Source organism: Sorex fumeus, unplaced genomic scaffold, assembly GCF_029834395.1.
Source record: "Sorex fumeus unplaced genomic scaffold, SorFum_2.1 ptg000008l, whole genome shotgun sequence".
NCBI classification, from domain to species: domain Eukaryota; kingdom Metazoa; phylum Chordata; class Mammalia; order Eulipotyphla; family Soricidae; genus Sorex; species Sorex fumeus.
In genome coordinates this window covers 3,472,107-3,482,333 of record NW_026606065.1, presented here as the reverse complement: position 1 = coordinate 3,482,333, position 10,227 = coordinate 3,472,107, and the positions used below count along the sequence as shown (strand labels likewise).

Sequence of the window (10,227 nt, the reverse complement as noted above, 5' to 3'; positions counted from 1 at the left end):
TGTTAAATTGATTACTAGATTAATGATACAATTATCCACAATCATAAATGGGATGGTTTGTATTTTTGGTAGGGGGGTCGTCTCCCAAGTGGTGCTCTAACTATTGTTTGGATGCTACTTCAGTTTGCTGATTCTATCACAGCAGCCTTTCTATCCTGTAAGACTTCATTCTAAAGATCAGCTGTGACTTTTTTTTAAAATTTTTATTAGTGAAACACCATGAGGTACAGTTGTAGATTTACAAATTTTTGTGCTTGGGTGTCGATTATACCATGATCAAATACCCATCCCTCCACCAGTGCCCATTTTCCACCACCGTGGATCCCAGTATCCCTCCCACCCCAATCCCCCCCATCCCACCCTGCCTCTGTGGCAGGGCATTCCCTTTTGGTTCTCTCAGCTGTGACTTTTATGCGGGCTCCTTTATGGCTAACTTTGGGGTTTGATCTCACTGTTCTCAGAATAGTATCTATCTCTGGTTCTTGCTGTTTTAATTACAACGTGCTGTGATGTTTTCGTTTGAACTTATTATTTAAAGTTTTGTTGTTGCTTTTGTTTTAGGCCACACCTAGTTCTCCAGGCTTACTCCTAGCTCTATGCTCAGGGATCATTTTTGAAGGGCTTAGAGAACCAGATGGTGTGATAGGGATTGAACCCCACCCAGGGTCAGAGGCATGCAAGGCAAACACCCTACCCACTGTACCATTGCTCTGGTCCCTTAAATTTATTCTTAATGGAATTCTAGGCTTCATGATCTTCAGACTGAGGAAGTTTTAGGCTATTTTTCTTGTCAAAATTTCTCCCTTAATCTCGCCTCTTTCTGCGGCCCTATTACGTGGATATTATTTTTCTCCAGCCTTCCTATAGATCTGATACTTTCTTCATTTTTCTTTTCAAATCCATTAACATCCCCCTACCAACTGTCCTCCTCTCTCATGACCTCCAATCTGACCCCCTACCAACTAAAACTATGATTTCAGTTTCTTGTTTTTTTTTAGGTTCTTCACGTAAATGAAGTTATACCGTATTACTCTCACTTAACTCACTGCAGATACTCTCAAGACACATGTCTCACCTCTAACTCTTATTCATCTATCAGCACTAATCTTGGCCACTGTAAACACAACAGTGAATGTAGAGGATTATGTGTACTTTTAATAACTAGGCTTTTCTTAGGATATTCGGAAATTATTTACTTGATTTTATAGTGTATTATTAATTTACTGAGGCTCGCACATGCTGTTTCCAATGTGACTGCAAAAATTTACATTCCTACTAACAGTGTATAAGGGTTTCCTTGTCTTCATATGTGTTAACACTTGTTTCTAGTCTTTTTGATAAGCCAATCAACAGGAGTGAAGTGACAATCTAATTTTGGATTTGATATGCATTTCCCTGCCAATTAGTGATACTGACATCTTTTAGTAGTATCTGTCATCTGTCTGTATACTTAAGAGTGTATACTATGATCGTCTGTCCATTTTAAGTTGGACTTTTAAAAAACTCTGAGTTCTGTAGTAAAGATTAACCTTCTCAGATCTATGATTTGCAAATATTTCCCATTCAGTGAGTTGCTTCTTCATTTTAAAAGAAAATGGTTCCCTTTACTGTTCAGTTTCTAAATTTGATAATCTATCATCAAATAAAGCTATTTTGCCCCTGCATTTGGGGATCAGATTTAGAAAATCTATTTTCAGATGAAGTAGTTTAACACTTATATCTTCTTCAAGAAATTTCATGGATTCAGACCTTGTAACACAAAATTTTAATACACTTGAGGACTCAAGTGTATTTCTTTTGCAGCTAGTGCTGTTTTCCATTTACAGAAGGAACTATCCTTTCTCTTCTATATATTTGGGATCTTTGCCAAAAGTTAATTGACTATAAGCAGATGATTTATTTCTGGACTTATTTTCCATAACATTGATGTTTTTATGTAAACGATAGTTTGAATTACCATAGCTTTGTAACGTAACTTGAAATCAGAACTCTCGATTTTTTTTCATGACTTTCTTAGCTATTTGTGGATCCATACAAATTTTAAGATTGCTTTCTATTTTTATGAAAAAATGCCTCTGAGATTTTGATAGAGGTATTTCTATTCATAAGGAAAAATTCTTCCAACACAGATGTCAATATAGTACAAAATATAGACACACACGGTAGTGAAATGGATCAAGATTATATTTTATTGCACATTTGCTGAAGTCTGATGCTTTTGGATCAAGCGAAACCTCAACTCTTGAGTTAGTTTCAACCACATTTCCATCAACTTAATTATAGCAGTAAATTGCCTGTATGCACCCCGAGATTTCTGCCCCAGGAACTAGAACATTAACTTGTCTCAATACGTCTAGGTACTGTAGCAAGAGTAAACATTTGTTTTTGTTTTAATTTAAGCACTCCAAACCAAATCAAACAACACAAACTGTGAAGAAAATCTATTCGTATGACCCAGGCTCTGGGAATTTTATAAAGGTAAAACAACAAATCCAACCTTCTAAACTATTCATTTCCTGTATGTATAATAAAACATTTATTTAATTTTTTAACACTTTGATAAACTGATCTGCTCACAATTATGATCCCCTCTCCACCAAAAAACAACCCACAGTGACTACAAGTCTTAAAGAGTATTATCTTGGAGCTGTTAAGAGAGCATGTTCATATTTCTTTTTCACTGCACGCCGTATTTCAATGCAAATTGGAGAAGGTACTATTCAAACCCAAATATGGCATTTAAGCATTTCAAGTTTTAAATAGATATAGAATATTCATCGCCTGATGAAAAGACACAAAAGCTGAAACATACTACTAAAACAAAGATAAAATGTTAGCCAGTAACAGATCAGAAATAATGGCAGATGTTTTAGGTTTATGAAGGTCAACATAATAAAGGAGCAACAGATACATGGCAAATCCTAAACTAATGAAGTTATTTTCAATTTATCACTTTTAAATCTTAGACTTCATTCAGGTTTTCCTTCTAACGCTATTCAGAAGAAACGTTTCTATTTAAATTTAATGTAACAAGTTTTTCCTCACATTTTTACATGAAATATAACTAAAATCACAATTTGAAGGATTTTTTTTAAATCACACAAACATTACACTTCAATTGAGAGAAGAAACTACATGTCCTTATTTCATCTAGAATGAATCCGATCTTTCTTGTCATATTTCTAAGAATTTTCTTTTATATTTTTGAACTACCGCAATCCATGAAAAACGCAACTCCAACTGCAAGGCAGACTAGCATCCATGCTTATTCCACATAGGTACTGCCAGTGGTCCCTGTGGTGTCCTTTCAACAACAACAAATTCATCAGGGTTACCAACTGCTTCGTAGAAAACCAGTAAGTCCTGTATTGCATGCTCTTCAATCTGAAAGAACAAAAAGTAGAAAGAATTCCTTTACTCTTCAAAATTATAAACTGTGTACAATTGTATTAGCTTCCCACCACAGTGACTCCTTATCACTGTCCTCCCGTTGTTCATCGATTTGCTCGAGCGGGCCCAGTAACGTCTCCATTGTGAGACTTGTTGTAACTGTGTTTCGCATATCGAATACGTCACAGGTAGCTTGCCAGGGTTTGCCGTGCAGACGAGATACTCTCAGTAGCTTGCCGGGCTCTCCGAGAGGGGCAGAGGACTTGAACCCGGGTGAGTCCAGTTGGCTGCGTGCAAGGCAAAGGCCCTACCGCTGTGCTATTGCTCCAGCCCTCTGGACTCTTTATAGCAGAATTAAATGAGGTATTCTGTTATCCTCTTGTCAAAAGTACCTGCAGCTTAATTCCATCAGATACTTTTATCATTGTACAAGTCTCTGGCTCTCTGGTCTTTCAACTAAATCTGAAATTTCTGTTTGTATGTTCTGACAGTGCTCAGCGGACCATATGCTGGAGAGTGAACCCAGACAGGCCACAGGCAATGCAAATGCATCATTCTGTACTATTTCTCTATGCCCTATATCTGGAATTTTGTGTATGCTTTGGAGATCACTCCCATCTTGGTGCTCAGGGCAGCCAAGTAGTGCCAGAGAGCAAACTGAGGCAAACAACATGTAAAGCATGTACGCTAACCTTTGAACTATTCCTTTAGTCTCGTAAGTCTGTGGAATTTTAATATCCCGCCACCACACACACACACACACACACACACACACACACACACACACACTACAACAAATTCTTTTCCTTAGAGATAGTGTCTATTGCCTAAAAGCTGGGCATCTCATTCAAGTGTAGAGCTCTATTGTTGTCAAGTTCTCTTCTGGTCAATTCCTTTATTTTACTTTGTCCTATATCTGTCATTTTAAAAATTTACTTTCTTTAGGGGCCACAGCCGGGCAGTGCTCAGGACAGAAACAAGCATTTAACCCCCTGTACTATCTTTCCAGCCCACCGACTGGTCACTTTTAAAAGCTAAAACATTATATATCAGGCGTCTGAAAATATTTGCATTATCACAATTGTTCTAAATAACTATCCAGAGTAACTTCTACTAACACTTCAATTGCTAAATGTTTTATTTTGCATTTACATTTATTTATTGGGCTGGAGCGATAGCACAGCTGGTAGGGCATTTATTTGCCTTGCATGCGGCCAACATGGCCGACCCCAGTGCGATTCCTCTGCCCCTCTCGGGGAGCCCAGCAAGCTACCCAGAGTATCTCACCGGCACGGCAAAGCCTGGCAAGCTTTTCGTGATGTATTCAATATGCCAAACACAGTAACAAGTTTCACAACGGAGACGTTACTGGGCCCACTCGAGTAAATCTATGAACGACGGGAGGACAGTGCTACAGTGATCCATTTATTTATTGGTTTTTGTGACATACCTGGCAATGCTCAGGGGTTACTCCTGGTTTGGCACTCAGGAAATCACTCCTGGTGGTGATCAGGGTGCCATAGGAAATGCTGAGGATTGAATCTGGGTTGGCCACGTGCAAGGCAAATTTCAAGTTTCCTACATAATGGTATGTCTCCAGCCCTGCATTTCATTTAAACTTAGTATGTACCTACACAAACAATTTTCTGAAGACCTAAGATGAAATGCAATATCATTAAAACTTCCATAATCAGGGGCTGGAGCAATAGCACAGCAGGTAGGGCGTTTGCCTTGCACGCAGTCGACCCGGGTTCGATTCCCAGCATCCCATATGGTCCCCTGAGCACCTCCAGGGGTGATTCCTGAGTGCAGAACCAGGAGTAACCCCTGTGGATCGCCGGGTGTGACCCAAAAAGCAAAAAAAAAAAAAAAACCAACTTCCATAATCAAAACTTTCTAGGCACATCACTTACCTGAATCAAAGCCAAGGGTTTTTCTCGACTTCTGATAAGAGCTGCTTCCTGTTGTAGTTCTTCTTCTACAATGGATGCAAAAGTGACTGGGGGTGCCACAGATGGAGTAGTCAATGAAGAAGACAGCCAAGGACTGAAAAAATATTAACAGTTTTCAATCTTCCAAACATTCTGCAGGAGAAATTCTAAAATACTCTTTAAAAAACTTTAAAACAAATTTTTTTTTGTTTTAAAAAATTTAAAACCAATTTTTTCCAGTGATTTATAAAGTCCCTAGAAACTTTTACATCTCAATCATTGAATGAAGAGGTGAAAAACAAAAAAAATGGATAACTAATGTATTATTCGGATCAATACTATAAAGAATATTTTGGAAAACAACAAAAAGTGGAACGGATCAAACAGCAATTTTCTGACAAAACTTTCTATTCAGTATCATTCAGTTTCTAATTTCTTTCAGAGTTAAATAGCAACCTAGCTTTAGAGGATCCAAAGCTGATCAATTAAACTTACTTGGGACTATCTAGGAGGGGTAAATCTAAGATACGATTGACTTTTGCACCTAGAATACCATGAGAAGAGTTTCTAAAAGACAAATGCCAAAATGGGAAATTCAAGATCCTAGGAACATTCTAAAACTGCTTATTAACAGAAAGACAGGGGAAGAATTATAAGCCTGACCCAGAAGACAAAAATGTACAACGTTTTCAACAATAACAAGTTACAATTAAAAATCATCTTGTGTTCCAATACTATAGAGAGCTTTCGTAGTTGAGAGGCCTGAGGTAACTCTGGTAATTCTCAGACAATGAGGTTCGATGTGAAGGCAGAGACTGCTCAGGCACTATGGCTCCAGGAATTACCTGGGATACCTCAGCAGAGCTGTGCAGGGCTGGACCTGATGATGGTTGGGTGCATCATAAATAAATAACATGCAATGAAGGAGACTGAGTCAGGGCTGACAGCATGATGAGCAGAGCATCATGGAACATCTGTGTTAGTTCTCTAGCCACTAGGATTCTTAGTTTTAATAACATTCTAAGGCCTGAAACTTGCTGGATATCTGGTATGTATATATTCAAAGTAACCTCTGGAATGCATTCAAAACTTTTCAACTCAGGTGGGAAAAAATTAAGTCCTGAAAATTAACTAGAAAACTTTACAAATAAAGTTAGTATAGGATGATAAAACTAAGCTAGAATGACTCTAAAATGAAAAAAAAATATATATATATATGTGCGTGTATATGTATATATACACATACATATAATATAAACATTTTGGCTGGATGAAGTCTAAACTCAGATTTCCTAGGTTAGATTCCTTGAAAGATTTTATAGTAAATCCAAGGTTAGCAATTTAGAAGCTTTAGAGAGGATTAAAGTGCAACAGAAAAATAACAGATTTAAGTAGTGCTCAGAAATCATCATAGGATTAGGGATCAGTCAAAGGGTTTTGACACTCTCAAAGACACACAAAAATAATGTAGAGCCAATAATCATTTAACTGTTAATAAGCAGTTTACAAGCTCTCTTCAAAAACGGCATGCCCCTAGCTTACAGGACTGAATGTTATGACTAAAGTATCCTATACAGCTTTTATAATAAAAGGTTAAGGAATAAGAGCTGAAGTACAGCAATTTATGTATTATGATTAATAAAAATGATTCATATTATCAGATTTAAGAGCTATAATAAGTCTATATAATAGGAATTACTATTCTCATTTCATATTACAACTGATGCTTAAAAAGATTCACAGACAAGAATAAAATCTGTCTCATAAATTTATATCAGAATTCTTTCAAGTAGTAATTTGATTTTCAATGAATAAATTCACTATAAATTTAACCCAATCAACTAATTCTTCCAGAATTTTATTGTTAAAAAAATAAAGCTATGATTAAATAAGTATAAAAATTTTCCACCTTTTAAAACAAAGCATTATTACACTTTAGGTATTTGCAAAACAGAAGAAGCATTCCCAGTAGACAAATACATATAATATTCAGCCATTTGAAAATAAAAGCAAACTAAAATCTTTTAAAGAATTTGGTTTAAACTAAAGAGCATCAATCTGTCAAATTTAGACTTTAAGAACACCAAATAACATTTTCCCTCTTATAGTTGGCTTGAATAAATTTTGTATTTTAATTATAAATTTTTACATTAAGATTAAAGCAGATTTAAAAACAAAGTGTTTCACAATTTCTTTTGCTAATTAGAAACAAGATCATATTTTCTGAACAGAATTACATAAGGGAACATTTAAGTGAAAATAAAAATAGAATATATAGCATTAAACAAATTCCATAGATGCCCTTTTCTACATTTTTTTTTTCTTTTGGGGTCATACCCGGCAATGCACAGGGGTTACTCCTGGCTCTGCACTCAGGAATTACCCCTGGCAGTGCTCAGGGGACCATATGGGATGCTGAGAATCAAACCTGGGTTGGCAGCGTGCAAGGTAAACACCCTACCCGCTGTGCTATCGCTCCAGCCCCCTTTTCTACATTTTAATACTCATAAATAACAGTAACCCATGGGAGGAGCTGGCAGAGACATCACATTTGTCACCATGAAAACAAAAATGTATGATTTATGACGTTTCTTGAGTCTCCCTATTTCTGTGCCCCTTCCTAAGACCATAAGTACAACTACTGAAAGTAGTTAAGATTCAAGTCCTTTTTCCACGGTCAAGTTTTCACATGGCCTTATATGACTTAACCCATCATCATTTGTTACCTTCTCAGAACTACTAGCCTAATTTTCAATTAATATATTCCTTATGATTTCTTTAATACTGTCATGTCGTACTTTATTTTATACTTATTGTACTATATTTTATTCTTACTCTGTCATTTAACTCTCCTGTGTGCAGATTCAGACTTCTAGATATCAAACACACTTAAGGTCACACCTACATATAATGATACTTCATGTATACTAAGGAGAGGACACAAAAAAATCATGCACATTTTAGGTAGCACATAGTTTGATAAATCAGTATTTTATCATATTTTATTGCTTTCTAAAAGTTGATTCAGGAAAAAAAAATAAAATCAAAAGTTTACTTAGGACCAGAGTGATAGGGCAGCAAGTAGGGCACAAGTCCTGCACGTAGCTGACTGAGGGCAGATCCCTGGCACCATATATTGTCCCCTGAAGCTTATCAGAAGTGAGCACAGAGCCAGGAGTAAACCTGGACACCACCAGGTGCAGAACAACAACAACAACAAAAAACCAATTTAATCATACATTTTTCATGATTAAAAATGAAATGAGGGGCTGGAGCGATAGCACAGCGGGTAGGGCGTCTGCCTTGCACACAGCCAACATGACCATCACAGGCACGATTCCCAGCACCCCATATGGTCCCCTGAGCACCGCCAGGAGCAATTCCTGAGTGTATGAGGCAGGAGTAACCCCTGAGCACCGCCGGGTGTGACCCAAAAAGCAAAAAAAAAAAAAAAAAAGAAATGAATTATTTTGTGTCTGTGATTAGTGCTTTAAAACATAAGCTATGACATACTCCTTTATAAAAAGGTTCAAAGTAATGCAATACCATATACCATTTTTCACAATTGAAACTCCTGATGTCACAGCACACTCTAGTGACCAACTGTGAAATCACAGATTCTTAATATTACAAGAGGTCCCTATCAAATATTTACCCAAAGAAATGTTACAAAATAACATAAATTATAAATGTTCATACCTTAAAGATCTACCCTAAGTACGTGATATATGATTTACTGTATTAAAAAAAATGATACTTTAAACAAAGAAGCTATTTAATTTATTCATTTAGTCTTTCACCAAATGTTCAGAAAGCACCGACTACATATTTAAAGAACACTAAGCATTAGATACAATGATACAGCTGGATATGGCCATGAACAAACAAACAAAAATGTTTATCCAGCATGAGGAGTGTCACTCAGAGTTAGAGCACCTGCTTTGCTCTTAACTCTATAGAAGGACCTGGGCACAATTCCCAGCACCACATAAAAAATGAACAAGTAGGGAACAGAGCAATAGTACAGAGGGCAAGGCATTTGCCTTGCACAAAGCCCACCTGGGTTTGATCCTGGGCACCCCATATGGCACCCTGAACCTGCCAGGAGTAATCCCTGGGCACGGAGCTGGGAATAAGCTCTGAACACTGCTGGTTGCCCTCAAAACAAAAACAGGAAAAAAAAAACAAAAATAAAGTTTAAAAAGTTTATATGAAATGGAGAGCCCAGCAAGCTACAATGAAGAACAAAGAAATTAATTTTTACATAGTTGAATATTTTTTACATAGTTTTATTCAACATAGTTGAATAAAATACAGAACATTAAAGAGTCATAATAAAAGTACAAAGTGCCTTGAAGTTAGAGGGAAATGATTCAGTAAAGGAAGTCAAAGTTCTTGAACAAACAGAGATTGAAAGAAGACTTGATTCAATCAACTGGTCAACAAATAAGTGGGAAGAAGAAAAAGACATTTGAAACACCGAGAAGACCAAGATAGCTAGGATAAGATTATGTTGAAAAATAAAAAGTGAAATTTTCAGGAGATACAATATAGGCCTTCATGAAATCTAGTGAACACTCTGGTGGGTGTGTGGTGCTAGAACACTATGTGCATATAACCAATCATTAATAGTATTATTAATCAGGGTGTTTAAAAAGAAAAATGAAAATTCTAGCCTTTGTCTTAAGACTGTCAACAAAACAAAACAAAACCTATTTTAATAAGGAAAGGGAAAAAAAAAACTATGGGAAAGACCTATCAAAAGGCTACCTGGGAGGCCAGAGAGACAGTAGTGGGAGGTAGGTTGCTTTGCTTTTGTGGGGTTGACCCTATTCAATCCCTGGAAACACGTATGGTCCCCTAAACACTGAGTGATGCCTGAACTCAGTCAGGAGTAAACCCTGAG

At 36.7% G+C, this 10,227-nt stretch overlaps 1 protein-coding gene across 3 annotated transcripts in view; it reads right to left on the bottom strand.

The window, feature by feature from the left end:
- Positions 1 to 2,166: 2,166 nt before the first annotated feature.
- The window catches only part of IBTK (inhibitor of Bruton tyrosine kinase), an 80,116-nt gene continuing 72,055 nt past the window's right edge, over positions 2,167 to 10,227 (bottom strand). For all 3 annotated transcript variants that reach the window (XM_056109798.1, XM_056109799.1, XM_056109800.1), the window contains exons 27-28: positions 5,304 to 5,436; positions 2,167 to 3,384 (exon numbers count right to left, since the gene is read on the bottom strand). In XM_056109798.1, the coding sequence (XP_055965773.1) occupies positions 3,253 to 3,384; positions 5,304 to 5,436 (265 nt within the window). In that variant the 3' untranslated portion in view covers positions 2,167 to 3,252. The remainder of the gene's footprint in view (positions 3,385 to 5,303; positions 5,437 to 10,227) is intronic.